General features: G+C 43.9%; 1 protein-coding gene across 4 annotated transcripts in view; it reads right to left on the bottom strand.

Annotated features, from left to right (window-relative positions):
• The window catches only part of ASTN2 (astrotactin 2), an 854,016-nt gene that overhangs the window by 202,441 nt on the left and 626,188 nt on the right, over positions 1 to 25,387 (bottom strand). For all 4 annotated transcript variants that reach the window (XM_038744812.1, XM_038744813.1, XM_038744815.1 and 1 more), the window contains 2 exons: positions 4,195 to 4,328; positions 3,573 to 3,721 (listed from right to left, as the gene is read on the bottom strand). In XM_038744812.1, the coding sequence (XP_038600740.1) occupies positions 3,573 to 3,721; positions 4,195 to 4,328 (283 nt within the window). The remainder of the gene's footprint in view (positions 1 to 3,572; positions 3,722 to 4,194; positions 4,329 to 25,387) is intronic.

The raw sequence follows: 25,387 nt of genomic DNA, 5'->3' as shown, positions 1-25,387 counted from the left end.
TGACAGAAAACATTTTCCAAACCTCCTAATATCAGTTCCAGATGTTCATAGTCATTTCAGTTTGTACCTCACCCTGTAAAACACATTTCTCTCTCTCTCTCTCTCTCTCGCTCTCCAAATGCAGAGCCTGATTCTCCTATGACATCATCTTGTGGCTTATCCAACAGCACACAGACCGCAAGGGCCCCGCACACTCAAACAAAGAGCATCACTCAACTACAAAGCCATCGTGCACGGAACTATGAGTAATTTCCACAAGTTTTAATAAACAATTTGGATGTAATTGCTCCAGCGTCGTCTTCTCTGCTGGCTGGTGAGAGCAGAGTCTTATGCATCTTGATGTGTTGAAACTGTGGTTTGTTCCTCATACAAGTTCACTTCTAGAGCAGTCCCATTAGCTTCAGACTGTCTCAAGCAAGAAGACTAAGAAAGAAAACATCTCTTCGAAAACGGCTGGAAGAGAGGCTTGTAGATAAGAAGATGGAGGAGTGATGGGGCGGAAGCCAGGAGAGGGTTTCTGAATTCATTCTTGCTCTCCTAATTCCTTAGCCCTGTCCCACAACACCCCTGGACCAAGTCATTTAGAAACCCAAGAGGTAGAGTCAGCTGGCCAACCCCCCACCAAAGCTCCCGAAAGAGAAGAAAGAAATGATGTTACTAGTGAGGGAGGCTGGGGAGAAAGGACTTAGTCTTCCAGGGGCCAAGAGAGAATTGGAACAGGAGGGCCCTTCACCTCAAACCCTGCTGCCCTTAGTGGTGACTATGGACTGGGTGGAAGGCAAGCAGAGAGCCAAATGTCAGTAGAGATGCAAACCTGGCAGGATGAACTCTTGGATGGATCTGGGGCAAAGAATTCTGATATGACCAAGTTGGGCACTTGGATACATGGGAAAGGGAAAGGCACCCCCTCCCAAAATTCTAACTTCCATGAACTCTGTGAGGGGAAAATAAACTGCACATCTGCCCAGAGCCCCCACCCTCATTAAGGAAGCCATGGCCTGCGGGTGTCCCGAGCACAATTATCAGGGATCTTGCTGCCTCTCCCTCTCCCACAAGGCCAATATGACCATCTGTTCCCCCATCTCCCTCAGGCAGCCCCGAATCCCATCCTCCTCTGCAGGGCCTGCAACCCATCTGCCTGCACATCCCCTCACGGCTCTATTTGCTTCTTATTGGAATAAGTCACCTGACCATCAGCCCTTCCCAAACATCAAGGAAGCCCCCTAAGCCTCCAACCCCGTGGTACCACTCCAGGGACCCATTGCTTCCCAGCTCTCATCCAGAGCAAGTGAGTCCCTTTTCCCCAATCCTGTCCCCCTTACAGAAAGTGATCCACCCTCCACCAATATCCATCATGGTCCAGACAGTGGGAAGATGGGAAAACCTTTTTCCCATTTCCCTCTTGCAAACCCACTGGAGATTGCAGGTCTGTTTTCAATATCGGCAACAGATGATCAGCATGCGAGCAAACAACTAATAGGAGAGTGGTTTCTGGTCAAAACAGTTGGAAAAGGAGAGCGCTCACTGCTGGGCTGGGGTATGGCTTCCCAAAACTGGCTGGGGGGGGGCCCTCCCCCGAAAAAAGAAAACGTAGACAGGACCTGGGTCAGGGATGGGGGTGGAGGGACTGAGGGAGGAGAGGGAAGGGGAGAGGAAAGGAGGGAGGGGACAGATTCTCAGCAGACGTTCAATAGGGTGTCAAACAGATGGCAGCCATAAAAAAAAAAGACTAAATAAATAATCCCAGCATTGCACTCGGTCTGCCAGGCAGAAATCCAGAAAGATCAAAGGAGAAACGCTGTGTTTTCCTGCTCTGGCCTCACCTGACCAAATGTGTGAGCAATCTGGACTCTTCATCCAAAACAAGCTCTTTTGCTTGTTATTTTGTTTTCTTTCTCCTGTTTCCTTTTCAGTATCGGGGAATGTCTCTCCAAAATAAAGAACAAAACTGCCCAGTAGACAGCTGGATCGGAATCATGGGGGCCACTGCTGCAGAGGAGTTGTTGGGGGAAGTGACTCTGTCTGAACTGGGTGGTGGGCAGGATGGTGGTGGTGTGATGGGCAGTTCTTTGGGACCAGACTAGAAACAGGAGATGCTGAAGGATCCCCACTTATTTCCTTCCATCTATTTCCCAAAGAGCTGCAGCCTCCTAGATGTCTCTTCCCTCTGGTTATCTCTCTTTCCCCATGGGATGGGCCAAATTCCCCTCTCTTTGACAATACGTTATTCCCCCCAACAATCCACTGTCTCCAAGAAGTCACACTTCCCCTCTTCCGTTCCTGATACATGCTCCAGTAGCCATACACACATAAACTACAGGACTGCCAGCATGCACACGTGCACACACACGCGCACACACCCCCTTCCCGCCCCCCACCTTGAAAGTAATAGCCAATTCCGACAGACTAAGGGGGCATCATCTCAATTTCGGCTGCAGGCTTTTCCTGCCTAATGGGACAAAAGTAGACTCAAGGTTCCCCTTTACCAGCCCATTCTCCTTAACATCTGTGATCAGGGCTCTCCTGTCACCAACCAACTCAACTTTTAACAACATCAATGCTCTAGGCCCTTCCTCCCTCCATGGCCAATTTCCCTTTAACAACTTCCCTTGACTGGTTCTTCCTGGCATCAGGGGAAGCAATGTGAAAATAGCCAGAGGGGGGGAAAAGCCCTTTCCTTTCCAAACTCATAAAGTGGAGGACCAGAGGCCTACCACCCTGCAATGCTCTCCATAGTGGATTGGCTTATGAGAGGGTCCAGATACCTGAAGAACTGAAGCTTGAGAGGAAGAAAAAAAGTTATCAAAGCATGGGGTTTGGGGTGGAACTCATTTCTGGGTTAATGTTGACGAGAGCAGTTCAGGAGTGGGAGATTAATTTGGGGTGCCCTCTCTGATGATCTCAAGGGAGCCTTGTTCCACATCAGCCAAGATACCACTTCCTTGCCAAAGCAAAATAGCTGTGAATGGAAGTTCACTAGGTAGAAGCTCTGTCTGTGGCTTGGGGCATGCAGGGTTCATAATTGGGGTGCAGGGAAAGAATAAGAGTACCATTATGGAGTAGTTCCTTTACCTGGATCCACTCCAACACTGGAGGAGTACACCCCAATTTTGGATGGACTCTTTCTCTCTTCTTGTTGACAAGTCAATGGCTTTTAATACTGCCCTACTTTCCCACTTCCAGTATAGCAGCAGATTTTATGGAATTAGGCTTCACCTGATCCTGGCAGTGAAAACCTCTTTGGCTGAGAAAACACAATGATTGCCTTTTAAGACATGATTTCTTAGAATCTCTGAGATCTTAATCCTCTTCCCATCATTACCTCTCTCAACCAAAAGAGGTAGAGAGAGAGAGAAAGAGAGAGAGAGAGAAAAAAAAATTGAGTTGGAGGTGATGTGAAGGAAGTAAAGGAAATGAGAGATTGACTTCAGTCCATTCTCCATGTCTCTGGCCTGTCAGCAAAGAAACATAATCCATCCTGCAGTCACCTTCTCCCAGGATCTATTTCACCACAGCTATAAGTTGCATCTATGTCCTAGGGCAGAACCAAATTTGATAGCTTCCTCCCTTACCTGTGTAGAGGTCAGTGTCTGTGTATTCGTCCACCTTCTTGTGCTGAAGGATGTAGTCGGAGACCTTGGTCCCAATCGCTGGTTGGACATCCAGCCACTCCAGGGAGACAACAGTGCTGGATGGCTCTACTCCAGGGGACAGCCGCAATCTGAAGGGAGTAGAAGGAAGTGGGATGGTAACAATTCTGATGTGTTAAGCACTTGCTATGTGCCAAGCACAGTACTAAGTAGATTCTAAGGGGGCCAGCTGTGCACTCAGGAAAATAATTGGTATTTGGTGCACTGAGTCCAGTAGCCTGATTGGATCAGTACCAATTCCCCATCTTGCTAGAAGATGCACAGAACTTCTTTGTCTGGGTGTGGGGTTGTCAGAATCTACCTGTAATCTTCTCACCCCATAGGACCTTCATCCCTTTCCCCCTATGTCAGCCCCATTCCCATGGCCTATCACCTTCAGAGTCACCCGACAAAGAGAGACATACTGAGGTTTCCATGCTCCGGCACCTATGCTGACACACACATTAACATGTGTTGTCCTAAGAGATTTAGCAAGGACCGCCACACACGCATTCCAGGGAAGTTGGCCTGCTATTTCCAACCCTGCCAAAAGAGCAATACATACACTGGAGGTGGGAGTGGGCTGCAGTTGGGAAGTCCATTTTCATCGAAGGCATTGAGATCACACCTGCACCAGTCCTCAATCACATCCCCTTTCCCTGAACACCAGTAGGAGCTCATCAGGGCATTCTTGAAGGCCTGGAAGAAGAGGAAATATTGAGAATGGAAAACAGCATCAAGAAGATCACTACCAGAATATCTTTCTCTGTCTCTCTCTCTAGCCTACCAGGAAGAGAGAGAGAGAAGATAATGCAGGGAATGAGGTGAAACTGTTCCAGACTCATGTCTGCCTCTACACTTAAGACCCCCATAAAGGGTACAGGCTCTTATTGGTTTACTTTGGAGATTCTGAAATGCTAATACCAGACTGGCATAAGATTCCACTGCTGTGGAGTTAAGGGTAGGTTTCCACAACATTTATCACCATAGGAAAAATCCTTCCAAACTAGGAGAGGATTTGGCATTAACAGGTCAATCCCACAAGACCTAGTGGAAAAAGGCACAGGACTGGGATTTCCCAGGTTGTAGTCCCTCTTCATCAATTTCCTGCCACATGATCTTGGGCAACTCAAACTCTCTGTGCCTCAAATATTCAATCAGCAGTATTTAAGCAATTGCGACTGCTCTGCATACTGTAAGTGCTCAGTAAATGCCACTGATTGACTGATTGGGCTCTTACTGTGTGCAGAGCAATGTACTAGGCATTTGGGAGAGTACAATATAACAGAGTTGGTAGAAATGTTCCCTGGCCCACAAGAAGCTTTCAGTAAACAGCCTTAGGTATCTTATCTGTAAAATTGGGATTAAATACCTCTTCTCCGTCCTCCCTTAGAATTTGAACTCCAAGACCCAGAAAATGACTTATTTAATTTTATTTTATCTACCCCAGAATTTAGCACAGTGTTTCGCACCTAGTAAGGGCTCAATAAATGAGATTATTAGTATCTCTGTATTATAATTAATTGTGGTATTTATTAAGTGCTTACTATGTGTCAAGCACTGTTCTAAGCACTGGGGTAGATACAAGCTAATAAGGTTGAATACAGTCCCTGTCCCACATGACACTCACAGTCTCAATCCCTGTTTTACAGATGAGGTAAATTGAGGCACAGAGAAGTTAAGGGACTTGCCGTAGGTCACACTGTAGACAACTGGTGGAGTAGCAATAGAACTCAGGTCCTACTGACTCCCAAGCCTGGGCTCTTTCCACTAGGTCATCCTGCTTCCCCATATTACTGTTTAGGTTTAGTTTACAGCTCTGCCATCCTCTCTTTCAAGAACTTCTGCTTCCACCTCTCCGATGAAATACTCCAAACTCCTGATATCCCAGGAGATCAAGGGAAAATTACCATCACTCAAGTCCTCTGAGCCCTTAGGGTGATAGAAACCAAGAATTGGGAATCAGTGATACTGCTGCCTCAGTTTTTCCTGAGTTAAAACTATGTCACTGCTCTCACTGTACTGAGAAAGCCAACACTGAGTTCATTCAGTCATATTTATTAAGCACTTACTGTGTGCAGAGCACTGTACTAAGCACTTAGGAAAGTACAATACAGCAATAAAGCGAGACAATCCCTGCCCACAACAAGCTCATAGCCTCCCTTCTCTCCTTCTACTGCCCAGCCCGCACCCTCCGCTCCTCCACCACTAATCTCCTCACTGTACCTCGCTCTCGCCTGTCCCGCCATCGACCCCCGGCCCACGTCATCCCCCGGGCCTGGAATGCCCTCCCTCTGCCCATCCGCCAAGCTAGCTCTCTTCCTCCCTTCAAGGCCCTGCTGAGAGCTCACCTCCTCCAGGAGGCCTTCCCAGACTGAGCCCCTTCTTTCCTCTCCCCCTCGTCCCCCTCTCCATCCCCCCGTCTTACCTCCTTCCCTTCCCCACAGCACCTGTATATATGTATATATGGTTGTACATATTTATTACTCTATTTATTTATTTATTTATTTTACTTGTACATTTCTATCCTACTTATTTTATTTTGTTGGTATGTTTGGTTCAGTTCTCTGTCTCCCCCTTTTAGACTGTGAGCCCACTGTTGGGTAGGGACTGTCTCTATGTGATGCCAATTTGTACTTCCCAAGCGCTTAGTACAGTGCTCTGCACATAGTAAGCGCTCAATAAATACGATTGATTGATTGATTGATTGATAGAGGGTTGGTGTCAGCCTCCAAGAGAGTATCAATCAATTGCATTTATCATATTATATTAATTTATGTCTATTTTAAATAATATAATGTATTAAGTACACATTATACATTAGAGTACTTGTATGATGGGCTCTGGCCTATCTCTGCTTCCTCCTACTTGGGAAATTTTGCTCCTCATGTTCACTAAAGGCTGGTGAACATTAGATTCCAAGCTCCTTGAGGGTGGAGACTGTGCCTTACACTGGTGTTGTACTCACTTCGGTATCATATTTATTGAGCCCTGACTGTGTGCAGAGCTCTGTGATAATAATAATAATGGTATTTGTTAAGCACTTACTATGTGCCAAGCACTGTTCTAAGTGCTGGGGTAGATACAAGGTAATCAGGCTGTCCCACGTGGGACTACAGTCTTAATCCCCATTTTACAGATGAGGTAACTGAGGCACAGAGAAGTTAAGTGACTTTCCCAAAGTCACTCAGCTGATAAATGGTGGAGCCAGAATTAGAATCCACAACCTCTGACTCCCAAGCCCATACTCTTTCCACTAAGCCACACTGCTTCTCAGTAATAATAATAACAATAATAATAATAATGGCATTTATTAAACACTTACTATGTGCAAAGCACTATTCTAAGCATTGGGGAGGTTACAAGGTGATCAGGTTGTCTGACGGGGGGCTCACAGTCAATCCCCATTTTACAGATGAGGTAACTGAGGCACAGAGAAGTTAAGTGACTTGCCCAAAGTCACAAAGCTGGCAATTGGCAGAGCCGGGATTTGAACCCATGACCTCTGACTCCAAAGCCCGTGCTCTTTCCACTGAGCCACGCTGCACTACTTAGCACTTGGGAAAGTAAAATGTAATACAGTTGGTAGATATGTTTGTTCCCTGCTCACAAGGACCTTACAGCCTAAAGGGAGAGAAAGACATTAAAATGAATTATGGATAAGTACATAAGTGCTGTAAGGCTGAGGGTGGGGTGAATAAAAAGATACAAATCCAAGTGGATAAGTGATGCAAAAAAGGGAGGGAGTAGAGGAAATGAGGGCTTGGTCGGGGAAGGCCTCTCGGAGGAGATGTGATTTTAATAAGGCTTGGAAGGGGGGAGAGTGATTATCTGGGGGATATGAAGGGAGAGGGGGTTCCAGGTGAGAGACAGATGGGATCGAAGTACTGTGAGTTGGTAGGTGTTAAAGGAGAGAACTTGCTGAGTAGGAATAGGAAATCAATGAGGTAGGATAGGAGGGAGCAAGCTGGTTGAGTATTTTAAAGCCAATGGTCAGGAATTTCTGTTTGATACAGAGGTGCATGGGCAATCACTGAAGGTTCTTGAGGAGTGGGGAAACACGACCTGAATGGATGTGTAGAAAAATGATCTGGGCAGAAGAGTGAAGTATGGACTGAAGTGGGGAGAGACAGAAGTCAGAGGTAACAGCAAGGAGGCTGATCAGTAGTCAAGCAGGGATAGGATAAGTGCTTGGATCAGAGTTATAGCAGTTTGGATTGAGAGAAAAGGGAGGAATTTAGCAATGTTGTCAAGGTAGAACTGACAGAATTTGGTGACACTGAATATGTGAGCTGAATATGTGGGTTAAATGAGATTGATGAGACAAGGATAATGCCAAGGTTACAAATGGTTGGCGGTGTTGTCTACAGTGATGGGACAGTGATGGGGAGGACAGGTTTTGGGTATGTTAGGTTTGTGGTGTCCATGGGACACCCAAGTAGAGGTGTCCTAAATGCAGGAGGAAATACGAGGCTGTAGAAGATGAGAGAGATCAGGGTTAGAGATGTAGATTTGGGAATCATCTGCATAGAAATGGTAGATGAAGCTTTGGTAGTTGAATGAGTTCTCCAAATAAGTGGGTGTAGATGGAGAATAGACGAAGACCCAGAACTGAACCTTCAGGGACTCCCACAGTTAGGGTGTGTGAGTCAGAGAAGGAACCCGTGAAAGATTGAGAATAAACAGCTAGAGATATAGAACCAGATGAGGACAGTATCAGTGAAACCAAGGTTGGTTAATGTTTTCAGGAGGAAGGGATGGTCCAGTGCTGAAAGCAGCTGAGGGGGCTGAGGAGGATTAGGATGGAGTAGAGACCATGGGATTTAGCAAGAAGCAGCTCATTGGTGGCCTTTGACAGAGCAGTGTCCATGGAGTGAAGGGGACAGAAAACAGGTTGGAGGGAGTTGAGGAGAGAATCAAAGGAGAGGAAGTGGAGGCAGTCTGAGTAGACAACTCACTCGAGGAGTTTGGAGAGGAGTGGTAGGAAAGTGATGGCACGATAACTGGAGGGAACTGTGGGAATAAGGGAGAGTTTCTTTTTCTTAGGATACTGCATACATGAGCATGTTGGAAAGCAATAGGGAAGAAGCCATTGAAGAGTTTAGTTGAAGACAGCAGTTAGAGAAGGAAGAAAGAAGGGGGCAAGTGTTTCAGTACAATACAAAGGGACCAGAGGTACTCAATAAACAATACCGAATGAATTAAACTGGTCTTGCTAACTGATCTTATTTCACTTGCTGCATCAGAGCTCCTCAAAGATTTCAGAGCAGAGCAGGATGGGCCAAAGAGACAAGGATGACTGGGAAAAGGACAAGATGTGAGAGTGTAATGAAGGCAGCTCCATCTCACTATTTTTAAGAAAAAAAAAAAACCTTAAGAGGGAAAGGAACCATTCTGCTCTCCAGTATTTTAGACTGCAAGTCCCTTGTGGGCAGGGATTGAATCTACTAACTCGATTTTTTTAATGGTATTTGCCAAATGCTATGTGCCAGGCACTGTACTAGTGCTGGGGTAGATACAAGCTAATCAGGTTAGACTCAGTCCCTGTTCTATATTGGGTTCACAGTCTTAATCCCTGTTTTATAGATGAAGTAACTGAGGCACAAAAGTGAAATGACTTGCCCAAGGTCACACCGCAGACAAGCAGCAGAACTGGGATTAGAACCCAGGTCTTTCTTACTCCCATGCTCGTACTCTGTCCGCTAGGCTATGCTGCTTCCCCTTATATTACTGTTGTACTGAACTCTCCCAACTACTTAGTACAGTGCTCTACACACAGTAAGTTCTCAATAAATACCACTGACTGATAAATTGTTTTCTCCCCAAAGCCTTTAGTAAAAAAGTTTGATTCTCTTTTGACAGGAGGATTACTCTGTGTACCATCTCATGAAAGCTCCCCCTTTAAAGTAAAGAGAAATGTACTCTGTTTCTGGATCACTTGGGCAACAGTTATACAGAAAGAACAGGAATGCTCAAGGCTCACATTGAATGCCCTGGAAATCTTGACCAAGGAGAAGAGGGAAAGACAAGCTTCATATAACCATGGCCCACAAACTCCCCAACAGAAGACCAAACTGCTAGGAACCCCCAAACCCTGGAAAGCAATATTTCCTTCTGCCCCAACTCCCCTCCTCATAAGGCCCATCACAAGTAAGACACTTCCTACATTCCACCCTCTCAGGCTGCTGCCAAATTCCAAGGAAAGGAATCCTGGATTCTACAATTTCAAGACTTTGGGAAGGGAATAAATGCTGGCTATCGGGAAAAGGTAAATTTCAACAGGAAAGGAAAAAAGGGGAAAGGAATGAGGTCATATTTGACTGCTGAAATCTCTGAGGCTCAGCTTTGTGCTTTCCTCCTTGATGGACTTATGTTCACAGTTTTGCACTGGATTCAGATTTTCTTACATCTCCAGCCAGTGCTAAGAGATTAATTATTGCAATAGTGAAAATAGGGCCATGTGGTGAAAGTGATAGAGGTAGGAGGAGAGTAAAGTGAATAAACCCAAAGAAGGAAGAGAGAGGGGGAGAGGAAGAGAGAGAGAAGGAGAGGAAGAGACAGAGAGAGAAGGAGAGGAAGAGAGAGAGAGAGAAAGAGAGAGAGAGAGAGGGAGAGGGAGAGGGAAAAACCTGGTAAGTTAAACACTTTATGTAAGCATGTGTAGTTCAATAGTGCCTTGAGTTTGTGAAAATATAACAGGAAAAAATCTCCCTATGATGTCAACAAGTGTAAACTACTGATCAGGAAGACTGAGCAAATGATTCTGAATAAAAGTACATATCAGTGCTCTGTGCTCTTTCCCAGAACACTGCAGATCAGAATAGAGATTGTTACCATGGCCTGGTCAGGAACAGAGCACAGGCACGTATAGATAAACTGCCCACATCAAACAGCGGATGCTCATAAGCTAATGGAAGCCAGACTCGTAGTCCCTGATACGTGCCTTCTCTATGTCCTTGTTTCCCCTGCAACTATGATGATCAGAGGCCAACCAGACTCCTGACTGAATCCATACCACATTTCTCCCTATCATGGTACTGTCTCTGCTATGCCAATAAACTGAACCCAAAACACAAGACATCCTTTGGCCACATAAACATACCAACACTCTTACTTCCTAAAAGTCTAACCTTGTTACCAACATAGCCTTCTGACTTTTTCTCCTCCTTTTTTGGACTAGAGGAAATTCCAGTTTCACTCCTCCGTTCTTCTACTTTACATAATTGGTGATCAGCTATTTCATGGCTCAGCTGATATAGATAGGAGGAGTGAGGGAAAGGGCATAAAAGCTCCCCTCATTGTGTTGCCATTGGCTACTACTATTTCCTAATGCTTAACAGCTGTTACAGAATCAGCTGCTGAAAAGAGGGGCATGGAAAAAAGACCTGGGATCCCTAATAGATTCCAAGGTGAATGATGAATCAGCAACATAATACCATTGGTGCAAAAGCCAGAGTGTTCTGAGAGGCAGCAAGAGAAGCAGTGTAATAACCCATACACTTTACTTTGTCTTGGCTGGTTCTTTATTATGGCTTATTAATTAATTCAATTGTATTGAGTGCTTACTGTGTGACTACTAGAGAGAATGTGGTTGAAACGAGAAAGTATTTTGGGCTTCAGAGTGTTAAATTATATGGGCAAGCTCATAAGGGAATCTCTGGAAATCTAAAAACAAAACAAAACAAAAAAATAAGTAGCTATCAGCGATGGATAGCTTTGTAATTCACCAGCTTGGAAACTGGGGACTGTCATGGGAATATGAATGCTGAGAAAAGAGACACTTTCATCCCTAGTTTGTTTTCCCCATGCCAAAATAAAACCTCTTCACCTGTATCGCTGGCATATTCCAGAAACTAAAACAGGAAATACTGTGGGAAGATTGACTTCTTTACAATGAGGGCAAGTCCAGCATTGGAATAGAGTCCTGAGAGAGTCTGTGAAATGCCCATACCCACCTGTCTGGGTGGGTCATGTTTAGTTCTTTCATTAAAAATACTATTGTTTCCAGTATTAATTTTCAATAGGATTTCAAAGAGTCAAGGAAAGTGAAAAGGAACATATAGACTCTGGCTCATTGTGGGCAGGGAATGTGTCTCTTGCGTTGTATTCTCCCATGTGCTTAGTATAGTGGCCTGCCCTTAGTATTCATTCAGTAAGTATGATTGATTATAATGTACTTGATTTTTTTTTCTTTTTTATGGTATTTGTTAAGAGATCACTATGTGCTAGGCACTGTACTAAGGGCTGGTGTAGTATAGATTTTTCAGGTTGAATAGTCTCTGTCCTGTATAGGGCTCACAATCTTAATTCCTATTTTACAGATGATTTAATTGAGGCCCAGAGAAGTGAAGTGACTTGCCCAAGGTCCCACAGCAGGCAAGGGGTGGAGCTTGGATTAGAACCCAAGTTCTTATGTCTTCCAGGTCCATGCTCTCTCCATTAGGCAATGCTGCTTCTCATGACTCGCTAAAAACCCACCAGATCTCATTTTCTGGTCCTTCTCACTAGCCACCCACTGGCACTCCTGTTTTTTGACTCTGTTTTGCCTTTCTCTCGGTAGTTTCTGCCCCTCCTCTTTTACCCCACCAGCATCTCTGAGCTTCCCCTCCCTTTATCAGCGATTCTGGGTTCCATCTTTCAATTAAAGTGTCTACTCTGGGCTTTTCTTCTTCTCATTCTCCCAATTGGGACGTGTGCAGTTAGTGCTCCTTTCCTCCTGTCCCTGCACTCCCTCCACACTCATTTCTGCAGTTAGCGTGGCCACTGTGACCAAAGATGTGAAAGAAGACTTAGTGCTCTGTACTTATGGAGAGGTTAGAAAGTAACAAAGTCAAAGCCCTGCTCTCCGTGCCTTCTGTCATTTGATGCTGTCCATCACGGGTGACAGAAAGCAACCTTCCCAGACCCAAATCACCAATCCAAACTAGAGCGGGAAGTAACCTCAGGAGACTGTCTGGTTCAATCCTCCAACTTTCAGGGATGCCTTCCAGCTACAGCCAGAGATAAAAACTTTAAAAGGGTTTTCAAGAAGGATGATGTCACAGCCCTTCTCAGAACACTGTTCAATAATCTTCATGGACAGAAGAGCCTTCTTTAACTCTACTGAAACTCATCTGTTATACTCATCCCAGCACTTAGTTAAGTGCTCTGCACACAATAGGTCATCAGTAAATACTACTGTTTGATGACAGGAGAGGAATCAACAATGGGTCTACTTACAAGCTAAATTCCAGTCAGTTTCTGAATTAATCAACAGTTCCTGCAAGCCAGTTCCCTCCCCAAAGACTTTGTCAACAAACACTGGCATTGGACTAGTGCTCACCACTCAAGAAATGGACTACTGTCATCTACTCTCACCTTTATGGACAAGTACTCAATATTTCCCCTAGCTCTATAGAACATTCTCAACCTGCCAAAGATTGCTTTGGAATTGCCTGGGGAATTCTTCAAAATGGATAGTAAGTGCAGGACCAACAGCTTACTCCAGATCTAAGGATCCCAGAGACATCAAAGGGCATGGGATAAAATGGTCTTCCAAGGACCTACTCTTCAAACCCTTTGCCAATACTCTGAAGATATTTCCTGCAATGCAACCTTGTGCCCTTTAAGACAAATTAAATTCCAAATCTCTACTCCCTTCTCTCCTCGCCTCTGCTCTCTATGGTGAATACAAAACTGAGTTTAATTAGATCCATCAGGTACTGAATGGCAATCTGCCTTCTGTCAACCTTTAAGCAAACAAGGTTATTCAAAAGATGCGGCCTTAAATTGTGTTCATTAAGGCCTGCGCACTAACTGGTAGTAACAGAGTTATGTCAAGAATCTGATAGCCTGGTGATCCCAAAATGAGCAGCTATTGAATTTGCTGTCATTTTGTTAATGGAGAGGAACAGAACGGAGTCAAAGGAGGGGAGGAGCAGGAAGGGAAAAGAGAGAGAGAGAGAGAAAGAGAGAGAGAGAGAGAGAGAGTGTATGTGTGTGTTTTGCAGAAAGTTAATGAGATATGGAGGGGTTCATAGAAGGTGCTGGAGAACTGAGACAAGGTATCATTATAATGGCTTATTTCAATGGAGGATCCTGTGGTGAATAGGTCTGGAAGCTAAATGGAAGAATGGAGATGGAGTGGACTTCTGCCACTACTGGAGATCATGGAGTGATATTCTAAGGGTCCATCAAGACTCCAAAGACGTTGTTCTCTCTTTCAAAGCCCTGTGTCCTAGCCCGTGCCTTGGGACTTGACAGTGTAATCCTCCCCTCTCTCCTCCTCACAACCTGATGTACCCTCACTCCCTGGAAGAGGATTGAATGGGTTTCTGGGAATCTGGAGAACACTGGGGTCTCCAGAAATTCCCTGTGGGTCTATAATGGAGACTTTTATAATAGCCAGACATTTTTTTCTGAGCCATGAGGGGCTGGGACCCAAATGTCCCAGTATGACCAAAAAGCAGAGCAAAGGGGAAACAACGAAGGCATCTACTAAAATGGCTGGGCTTATTGAAGCTGCCTAGTACTGTGGGCATGTGTCCAAGAGTGAATATTCCATGCACTGGCCTCCTCATTATAGGGAATAAATCAATCAATGGTATTTATTGAGCAATTATTATGTGCAGAATACTGGCTGAGCACTTAGGAAAGTACAATACAATAGAGTTGGCAAATGTGATCCCTGTTCACAAAGAACAAATAGTCTACAGGGGGAAACACACTAAAATAGATTACAGACATGGGAAATAGTAGGGTATACAGTCTGTACACAAGTACTATGGGGCTGGGCTGCGTATCAACTGTCAACTTTCCACAAGTTGCTTCATTCCAGTGGGAACTTTGTGGATCTTGTTGCCATACCCTCAGTCAGATCACTTGGGTTTCGTGCAAAAGGAGAGTTTTGGGAATGAAAAATAATAAGCTCATAAGTGATAAGTGATTATTTTCTGGATGAGAAACTGGGCAGATAGTTATACCATCATGTGAATCATAGAAATAACACCTGATTTGCTCTTTAGGCATAATAAAATTCCCTCTCCACAACCACCCATGGACTGCGGACTGATAGCTTACCCTCAGGACAGACCGTTAGTCTCTTTTAGCAGGAACAAAACATACAAAATTTTCAAACCTCTTGTCACAAATAAGCCAGTTAATGACTACATGTAATATGAATATAACATTTATATGTATGATATATGTGATCCCCTGAGATCTTCTAGTGGAAGCACTATGTGTGTATGCATTGAGTCCTTTTGTCTCACTAGACATGCAGGGCTGACGTGTCTGTGTGTGGGCGTGAGGATGTGTGGGGTGGAGAAAGAGAGAAGAAAAGAGAAAACAGGAAGCTAGTTAATAATCATAATAGTAATAATGATGATATTTGTTAAGCCCTTACTTTGTGTCAAGTACAGTTCTAAGCTTTGGGGTAGATACAAGCTAAACAGGTCAGACACAGTCCCTGTCCCACATGGGGCTCAGAATCTTAATCCCCATTTGACAGATGAGGTAACTGAGGCCCAGAGAAGTTAAGTGACCTGCCCAAGGTCACACTGCAGATGGTGGTGGAGCCAGGAGTAGAACCCAAGTCTTTCTGATTTCTAAGTTGTGCTCTATCCACTAGGCCACGCTGCTTCCCTAGTATCCCCAATGCTTAGTACAGTGCCTGGCACATAATCAGCACTTAACAAATACCATTACTATTATTATTATTATTATTTTGTTGTGTTTCAGTCAATTTTTAGGGACATGACTAACCAATAATAAATCCTATATCACAACTTCCAAAATAGATGTGAAAACACAGAAGCAATTGAGAATCTTTAATTGAACAAAGCAGTCAGGAGTATCCATGCTACCAGGGCTCTGGAACCAGAGAGGGTTACCTGATGCCCAGGACAGACTCTCTCCTCCTTCCACTTTGTGTAGCAAGAGGCAACTCCATCCAACAATTAACCCTCCATCCAACCCTGCCCTCTCCCTGACTTTCCCATCACTGTTGACGGCACTACCATCCTTCCCGTATCACAAGCCCGCAACCTTGGTGTCATCCTCGACTCCGCTCTCTCGTTCACCCCTCACATCCAAGCCGTCACCAAATCCTGCCGGTCTCAGCTCCGCAAAATTGCTAAGATCCGCCCTTTCCTCTCCATCCAAACCACTACCCTGCTCGTTCAAGCTCTCATCCTATCCCATCTGGACTACTGTATCAGCCTCCTTTCCGATCTCCCATCCTCATGTCTCTCCCCACTTCAATCCATACTTCACGCCGCTGCCCGGATTGTCTTTGTCCAGAAACGCTCTGGGCATGTTACTCCCCTCCTCAAAAATCTCCAGTGGCTACCAATCAACCTGCACATCAGGCAGAAACTCCTCACCCTCAGCTTCAAGACTCTCCATCACCTCGCCCCCTCCTACCTCACCTCCCTTCTCTCCTTCTACAGCCCAGCCCGCACTCTCCGCTTCTCTGCCGCTAATCTCCTCACCGTGCCTCGTCCTCGCCTGTACGGCTGCCGACCCCCGGCCCACGTCATCCCAATGGCCTGGAATGCCCTCCCTCCCCACAACCGCCAAGCTAGCTCTCTTCCTCCCTTCAAGGCCCTACTGAGAGCTCACCTCCTCCAGGAGGCCTTCCCAGACTGAGCCCCCTCCTTCCTCTCAGCCTCCTCCCCCTCTCCATCCCCCGCCTTACCTCCTTCCTTCCCCACAGCACCTGTATATATGTATATATGTTTGTACATATTTATTACTCTATTTATTTTACTTGTACATATCTATTCTATTTATTTTATTTTGTTAATATATTTGGTTTTGTTCTCTGTCTCCCCCTTCTAGACTGTGAGCCCACTGTTGGGTAGGGACCGTCTCTATATGTTGCCAACTTGTACTTCCCAAGCGCTTAGTACAGTGCTCTGCACACAGTAAGCACTCAATAAATACAATTGATTGATTGATTGATTGATTAATTAGAATTCTGGGAAGGTTTGTGACAATGGGCTTTTTGACTGGGGCACTGGGGATCTGCTCCCCCCCTACACACACACACCCACCCTTCCTCACTCCCCCTCTCCAAGTTCTTTGGGTAAGGCTGAGGTTAGGAGCAAAGCTCTTTGGCTGGTGATTGAGCGATTAACCCTATCTGCAAACGATTCAGCTTGGCAGGTGGTTTTGATGGGAACCTGTATTTGAAACTGATCACTGTCAGATTGATGCGGTATTAACTTTTAGTCATTTGGTCACACATTTTTGGGAAATTTATCAAAGCCTAATTCAACCAAGGAAAGTCATAATGGCCTGGCTGTGAAGAATTGACTTTCCCTCCTTCTTCCAAGTTGAGGTTAGGGGCATATACAAGAGGGAGTTTGATGTCCCCGGGGTTCCAGATGGGCCGGCTTTTCCAGGATTCTCAGTTCATTTAAATTATATATTATAAATTACTTGTTTACATTAATGTCTGTCTTCCCTTCTATGCCTTAAACTCACTGTGGGCAGGGAACATGTCTGTTATGTCTGTTGTAGTGTACTCTCCCAACCACTTAGTACAGTTCCCTAAACATAGTAACAATAATAATGGCATTTGTTAAGTGCTTACTAGGTGCAAAGCACTGTTCTAAGTGCTGGGGTGGATACAAGGTGATCAGGTTGTCCAATGCAGTGCTCACAGTATTAATCCCCATTTTACAGATGAGGTAACTGAGGCACAGAGAAGTTAAGTGACTTGCCAAAAGTCATACAGCTAACAAGTGGTGGAGCCAGGATTAGAACCCATGACCTCTGATTCTCAAGCCCATGCTCTTTCCACTGAGCCATGCTGCTTCTCTAATAAGCACTCAGTAATTGCCATTGATTGATTGACTTTTTTTAACAGAAGGATTTTTGAAAGACCTCCCTAACTTCAAAAAGGGCGTTGGCATTTTCAGATGAGAAGCACACTGTGTCCTGAAGCCAGAATTGTTTGGCAAATGGGATTACATCCAGTGGGTTGAGTGATTAAATTTTATGGGTCACTGCAGTCAAATCTGTAGATGACTGAGTACTTAATACCTGAAGCTTGCTAAACGTAAGGAGACTAAATAATGAATGGCTGACTAATAATTAATAATTATTGTACTTGTTTTGCACTTACTATGTGCCAAGCACTATTCTAAGTGCTGGGGTAGATAAAGGTTAAGCAGGTTGGACACAGTCCCTGCCTCACATGGGGCTCACAGTCTTAATCTTCATTTTACAGATGAGGAAATTTAGGCCCTGAGAAGTTAAGTGACTTGTCCAAGGTCACACAGCAGACATGTGGCAGAGCTGGGATTAGAATCCATGTCCTTCTGATGTCCAGGCCCATGCTCTATCCACTAAGCTGTGTTCACCAGAAGTAACCCTGATTCTGAAATCATGAGAATGGAAAGGAAAAGAGGTTAAAAAAAAAGGATAGCCCTGCCTACCTACACAGTTTGGTAGACCAAATTAAGGAGGAAAAAGACTTTCAGGAGAAAACATGCATTCTTGTAAGTCAAAAACATATTAACTAAGCTTGTATGTCATGATTATAGCTGCTCAGTAACTTAATTGCCTCCACCCAGGTCATCTCTTAACTTGAACATCCTGTACCTGTAGATAATTGAGACTCTAAGGAAGTATATTTTTAGAACTTTAAAGACCAAAAAAGACATCCAGTAAATAAAATTACATCCAATGGGCTCTTTTTAAGGGTTACCCTTGACTGACCAGTAAAACAAAACTGGACCACAAAGACACATTTGCAATGAATTGCAACTGTAATTCAATTCACAATTCAATTACAATTCAATTACAATTTCAACTGTAATTGAAAGAATTGTACTTTCCAAGCCTCAGTACAGTGCTCTGCACACAGCAAGTACTCAATAAATACGATTGAATGAATGAATGAATTTGGACAGTGGAAAAAACAGCAAGACCCCAGTTCAAAAATGAACAGTAATCCATGGTCCATCTGCTTCTCATCCCTTCGTGTCTTTGCTTTAGTATCTTACACAAGCGTTAAGGAAAACACCTTTAGCAAAAGGATTAAGTATGAGACTTTTTAAATTGGTCCAGTTTTGAAAAATTCCAAGGAGCATCTTCAGTCAAGCAAAGTACAGAAGTCCAATGCTTCTCTACATTTTTATGAGCTTCTTGTTAATCCCATCTATTTCCTCCAGTGATCACATCTTTAAACTCATCCGTGTCTCTTCTCCCTTGCCACCCTGAAAAAGTTCAGAGCCTTTCACATTTTCTTCCCTCCAATAACATTCGTATTACCCAGCAGCCACCAGAGCACTCTTTTTTTTCTAATGGAGAAGTGGTTTTTGTACAGAAGGTAGTTTTCCAAACTCATTTAAGCCTACCCTCTCAACTAGTGCATTTTCTGGCATGACATACTGGTGACTAACTATAAAGAATCCCAAGACCCAACCAAATTTACCCAAAGAGGATGAAAACCGTGCCAATGTCCTTGGTGCTGCACTGCAAAAGGTGGGATGTTTTAGCCCCAAGGGATCTTTTAGCTTAACCTTGGCCTTCAGGCAGGTGATGAAACTAAACTATCCAAGACAGATGGTTTTCTATTCTCTTTTAAAAACACCTTCAGTAGCCTGTTCTTTTTTATGATATTTGTTGTGTGCTATGTGACAGGCACTGTACTAAGGACTGAGGTAGATACCAGCTAATCATTTGGACACAGTCCATGTCCAACATGGAGCTTATGGTCTTAATCCCCATTTTTCAGATGAAGGAACTGAGGCACAGAGAAGTTAAGCAACTTGCCCAAGTTTCACACAGCAGACAAGTGGCAGGTGGTGGAATTAGAACCCAGGTCCTCGGCCTCCCAGGCCCTTGCTTAATCCACTAGGCCATACTGCTTCTGTTTAACCAAATTCTTTGTTCTGCAATTAAAGCTCATTTCCCCTTGTTCAGTGATGGACTTGGTGAACAATTTCATAAAAATCTGTCATCTACTTCAAACTCATTACTAAATCAGTCCTCAGTCTTCTCTCCTCCAAGGAAAGCATCTCCCATTTTCATAACTCTCCATAACTTTTTTCCCTAGGACCAATTTTTAGCTAAACAATTACTGTTTTCCTCTCCTGAATTTCCACATACTTCGCAAAATACAGAGACCAAATTTGACACAATTTGCTACAAGTTGGAGGCAGATCTAGTGGACAAGACCACAGGACTGGGAGTCAAGAGACCTGTGTTCTAGTCTCAGCTCTGCCATGGGACTGCTGTATGACCTTTGGCAAGTCACTTAACCTCTAGCTTCAATTTCCTCCTTGATGAAATAGATTTTGAGTCCCTCGTGAGACAGAAACTCTGTATGATTTCATAACCATGTAACTATCCATCAATCAATCAATCAATGATACTTACTCAGCACTTACTGTTTGCAGAGCACTGTACTAAGTGCTTGGGAGAATACACTATAACAAAGTTGGCAGACACTTTCCCTGCCCACAACAAGCTTACAGTCCAGATGACTAGACAACATTTAGCATTACTACAACACTTAGCCCAGAGTAAGCACTTAACATATGCCATAATTATGATTAATTATTGAGAGTTTGGTCAATGCAGAGTAGAGAGGAGAGATTACTCCCCAGCTCTTGCATGTCATATCCCATGATCTTAGGCTCCATTTTAGAAACGGGACCACACTAACTCAGCTTGTGGCCTACTATGGTCAACTAATTATTAATCATGCACCTTTTCCTTATAGGCACCTTGCCCTTACTGACTGTCTTTCACCTTTTTGTTAACAAGAACTGAAAAGGATTAGAGGAAACTAATTTGATGATGCTTCACCTCTCCCTTTTTTTTAAGAACTATCATTCAATTAGATGAACTGGTTGGGAGGATTAATTGTATGAAACATGCTTTCTCCCAGAGTCCAACCATGAATCTCAACTCCACGCAATCCAGCCACATCTTCTCAATCTCCACATTTTCTGTGGCCTGATGCTCTTTGACAGACAATAACTGTATTCCCCAGTGGTATTCAAACATCTGGAGAGGGAAGGTGGATGGGGAGACTTCAAGACGAGAACTCTTCCAAGATCATGAAGTTCATGTCTTTAAATCCTGGCTCAGGTTAACAGCAAGGTTTTTAGTGGAGAAGGATGAAATTTCTCTACCGTTGCTGCAGGTGGCCTCATTTTCCAACACACTCTGCTTTCTCTGGCCGTCAGCCCATGGGGAGCATTTTCTCTTGTTGTGGGACTTCAACAATTTGCGGGGAGAGGTCAGGGTTCTGGACAAGGCCTAATTCAGGCTAGTTCAGGGTTCAGTTCTGCAGATGAATCAGGGGAATAGCTGAGGGCACTAAGAAATGTGAGCTAGCTGGCAAGTTCTATTGTAACAACATTCTTGTCCTTGGAAAATAGACTCTCAGAATATGAACAGAAAGATTTTGTGTTCTATATAACCAGGGAAGCAGCCTGCTAAGTAGTATTATATAGAGAAGAAATCACTAATTGTTCAAATATATACAAATATTTGTTACCAAAAGGATGCTTTTTCCTATTTTTCCTTCTTTCATTCCCCCTTTCTATCTACCTCTCAATCTGGGGTGGCGGGGAGTGTGAGGGAGAGGATTGACAGGCTACCTTTTAGTGAATAGGTAGAGAAAATGAATAAAAAGCAATTAGCAAAATCCCTTCTAGTTGCCTTGATGACTTGTGAAATAATCAAAGAAAGAAGCGTTTGCTGTGCTAGTACATGTGTTATAACACTTTTTCAAAATTCCTCAAGTGTATTATTTCATTAAAATAGCATCACAAGATGTGGCATGATCATTCACCTGCCATTGTACAAACCATCAGTCATGAAAGCAACAAAGGCCACTAAGGCATTTTCCTTCAGGGGAGCATCCTACTGGAGAGTGGTAAATCGGCAGACACAGTAAAACTTGCTGCTGAGGAGAGAGGCAACTACAGACTGCATCCCTCATACCATTATCTGATTCACCACGTGGTCTACTGGCTATTAGGGACCTGCTTAAGAGAATGTGGATGCCTCAGTTCAGTCCATCACTACCCCTGGAGAAACAAGTCAAGTGCATGAGCTGCTGAAGTTGAGAAATTTGAAACAAAAGTCCTAAGCAAATAAGCAGCACAAGCTTGGAATTTGTTGCTTGATTACTGATGAGGCAGCAATGAGTTTTGGTGGCAACTTGAGTGCCTGAGCAGCTCTCTCCAGAAATCTATAGCTCACCCTGAAGACAATTAGACAAGATCCCCCTGAGAATTGTCTGATTTACCTGAAATAAGATACCAATTTGCCTGTTAGCCCCATATGGGACAGGTACTAATTCACTTGTATTTACCCCAGCACTTAGGACAGAGTTCGACACATAGAGCTTAACAAATACCATTAAGTTCAAATACCATTCAAGAACTCATCCTATCCCATCTGGACTACTGTATCAGCCTCCTCTCCGATCTCCCATCCTCTTGTCTCTCCCCACTTCAATCCATACTTCAAGTCACTGCCTGGATTGTCTGTCCAGAAACGCTCTGGGCATGTTACTCCCCTCCTGAAAAATCTCCAGTGGCTACAAATCAACCTACACATCAGGCAGAAACTCCTCATCCTCGGCTTCAAGACTCTCCATCACCTCGCCCCCTCCTACCTCACCTCTCTTCTCTCCTTCTACAGCCCAGCCCACACTCTCCGCTCCTCTGCCACTAATCTCCTCACCGTGACTCGTTCTCGCCTGTCCCGCCTCCGACCCCCAGCCCACGTCATCCCAATGGCCTGGAATGCCCTCCCTCCCCACATCTGCCAAGCTAGCTCTCTTCCTCCCTTCAAGGCCATACTGAGAGCTCACCTCCCCCAGGAGGCCTTCCCTGACTGAGCCCCCTCCTTCCTCTCACCCTCCTCCACCTCTCCATCCCCCCCCCAGCTTACCTCCTTCCCTTCCCCACAGCACCTGTATATATGTATATATGTTTGTACGCATTTATTATTCTATTTATTTATATATTTTACTTGTACTTATCTATTCTATTTATTTTATTTTGTTAATATGTTTTGTTTTGTTCTCTGTCTTCCCCTTCTAGACTGTGAGCCCACTGTTGGGTAGGGACTGTCTCTATATGTTGACAACTTGTACTTCCCAAGCGCTTAGTACAGTGCTCTGCACACAGTAAGCACTCAATAAATATGATTGATTGATTGATTGATAAAAAAAAGCGCCCCCAAAGCCCTGACTAGGAGCCCTTAATACTGAAATGCAAAACCCCCCTAAAACTAACACAAAATAAATAACAACTGTCTATAAACACCACTCTTTTCTAGATTCTCAAACAGATCATTAAAATATCACAACCTCCTCAAACTCATAAGAGACTTACCAATACTATTTCAGAATCAAGGTAACCCCTTAAAATTATGGGCTTCCAAATATAAACATAATTAATTCTTTCAATCATTTTATTTCCCATCCCTAATCATGTCATGACTCTTCTCTCCATTGGTAATCTCTCTACCTTTGTGATCCCATCTTATCTTACTGTTCCTATGTAATCCCTAGTAATGCATACTTTATTATTGTTCTTACCAAGTAGGAAATGGCTGAAATATCAGCTTGAAGGTGTATCAGAAGGGAAAAAAACAAAGAGGAGAGAGATATACAGGAGAAGAATAAAATGCAAACACACATCTCTTGCCTTTTTCTTCAGCCCTGAAGAAATACTGAATTTGGGTTTAGCCACCTGCAGATTTAAAGACAAACTTTGCTTTTCTTGCTAAAACTGGTCTCCCAAACTCATCTTGGTTTCCAAGAAATGTGGGACTCATACCATCAAATCTGTCTCCAACAATGCGGCAGTATGGTTCCCAGTTGGGGGATAGACTGCAATTTTCCACATAGGGCCCAAAGGTCACAGTGCCAAGTTGTGGTCAAGAGACCAGAAGCCCCTCTAGGAAGACAGTCAAGTGTGCCTGAGGACCAGACCCAATTTCTGTAATTTGACTTCTCTGTTTCTTATACATTCCTTCCTGGTAGTCTCATTGCCATCTCTGGGCTTAATGCTGGTGAAGTGAGCACATTCTGTCAAGGGCTTTTGATTTTATCCTTTAACATCTGATTACATTTGCATTCACATTTTTTTTTACCTTCAATTTTAATTTTGTTTTACATCTTACCATCATCGACAGTGCAGTAGTAACGTTTGGTAAACACCATGGCTTACAAACAGAGCCAAAAGATATGTTTCCTTTGATTCTTAAACATTCTGTGCCAATCAGAGATTAACTCCCTCCTTTGTAACCCTGTAGAGGCTGTTTCAGATTTAGAGCAATTTAAATCACTCTGGATAAACTTTAGGATTTGGGTGTTTTTGTTTGACAATTTTTTGAACCTAACACCAATTCTCTTCAGACTAGGATGGTCATGGCTGGTAGTGGGATAATGACAGAAAATGCCATAAAAAATTCTGGAGAGCTCCAAATGCATCTTTTTTGAGCGAACACATGCACACACACACCCCCACACACATACAAAGTAAGTCTTTTGGGAGTCTTAAACTTGTCCATGAACAATTTCAGAATGGCTGATGGACTAGGTAACCTTTCCTACCCCTGGGCAACTTTCCCTCCTCTCTCAAGTACTGCTATTCAATCAATCAATCAATCAATCAATTGTATTTATTGAGTATTTACTGTGAGCAGAGCACTGTACTAAGCATGTACAAGAGTACAAAAGAATAGAGTTGGGAGACATGCTCCTGCCCTCAAGGACCACCATTGCGTAGTGGAAAGAATATGGTCCTGGGAGTCAGAGGACTTGGGTTCTAATCCCGGTTCCACCACTTGTCTGCTCTGTGACTTTGGGCAAGTCACTTAACTCTCTGTGCCTCAATTACCTTTGTAAAATGGGGATTAAGACTGTGAACTCTATGTGGGAGAGGAACTGTGTCCCACCTGATTATCATGTACCTACCCCAGAACTTACAACAGTACCTGACACATAGTATGCACCTAACAAATGCCATAAAAAAGGAGCTTGCAATCTAGTGAAAGCTTTCAAGCTACTGGGGGAGTTTACAACTTTATTATTTGGTGGTGCTACAGCACTTCTAGGAAATAGTTTATGGCACTAAAAGACATTCAGGCTTATCAAAGGACAAGGGCCTCCTTCATCTAACACATCAGAATGCAGCTCTGTAGAGGGCTCTGACACATGTCTGCTTGGGGAAGTCACTTAACTTCTCTGTATCTCAATTCCTCATCTACAAAATGGAGATTAAGACTGTAAACCATATGTGGCCAACCTGATCGGGTTTTTTTGTTTGTTTTAAATGGCATTTGTTAAATTCTTACTGGGTGCCAGGGACTGTATAAAGCTTTGGAGTAAATACGAGACAATTAGATTGGACACAGTCAAGGTCCAGATGAGGCTCACAGTCTTAATCTCCATTTTTTTTTTTTTACAGATGAGGTAATTGAGGCACAGAGAAGTTAAATAACTTGCCCAAGGTCATCCACCAGATAACTGGCAGAACTGGGATTAGAATCCAAGTCCTTCTGACTCTACCTACCTCAGTATTTAAGATTAAGAGAAGCAGCGTGGCTCAGTGGAAAGAGCACGGTCTTCGGAGTCAGAGGTCATGGGTTTAAATCTCGGCTCTGCCACTTGTCAGCTGTGTGACTTTGGGAAAGTCACAACTTCTCTGTGCCCCAGTTACCTCACCTGTAAAATGGGGATTAAGACTGTGAGCCCCACGTGGGACAACCTGATCACCCTGTAACCTCCCCAG

This window comes from Tachyglossus aculeatus, chromosome 4 (assembly GCF_015852505.1).
Source record: "Tachyglossus aculeatus isolate mTacAcu1 chromosome 4, mTacAcu1.pri, whole genome shotgun sequence".
NCBI classification, from domain to species: domain Eukaryota; kingdom Metazoa; phylum Chordata; class Mammalia; order Monotremata; family Tachyglossidae; genus Tachyglossus; species Tachyglossus aculeatus.
Note: the sequence above shows the minus strand (reverse complement) of the source record. Positions and strands in the feature narration are given on the sequence as shown.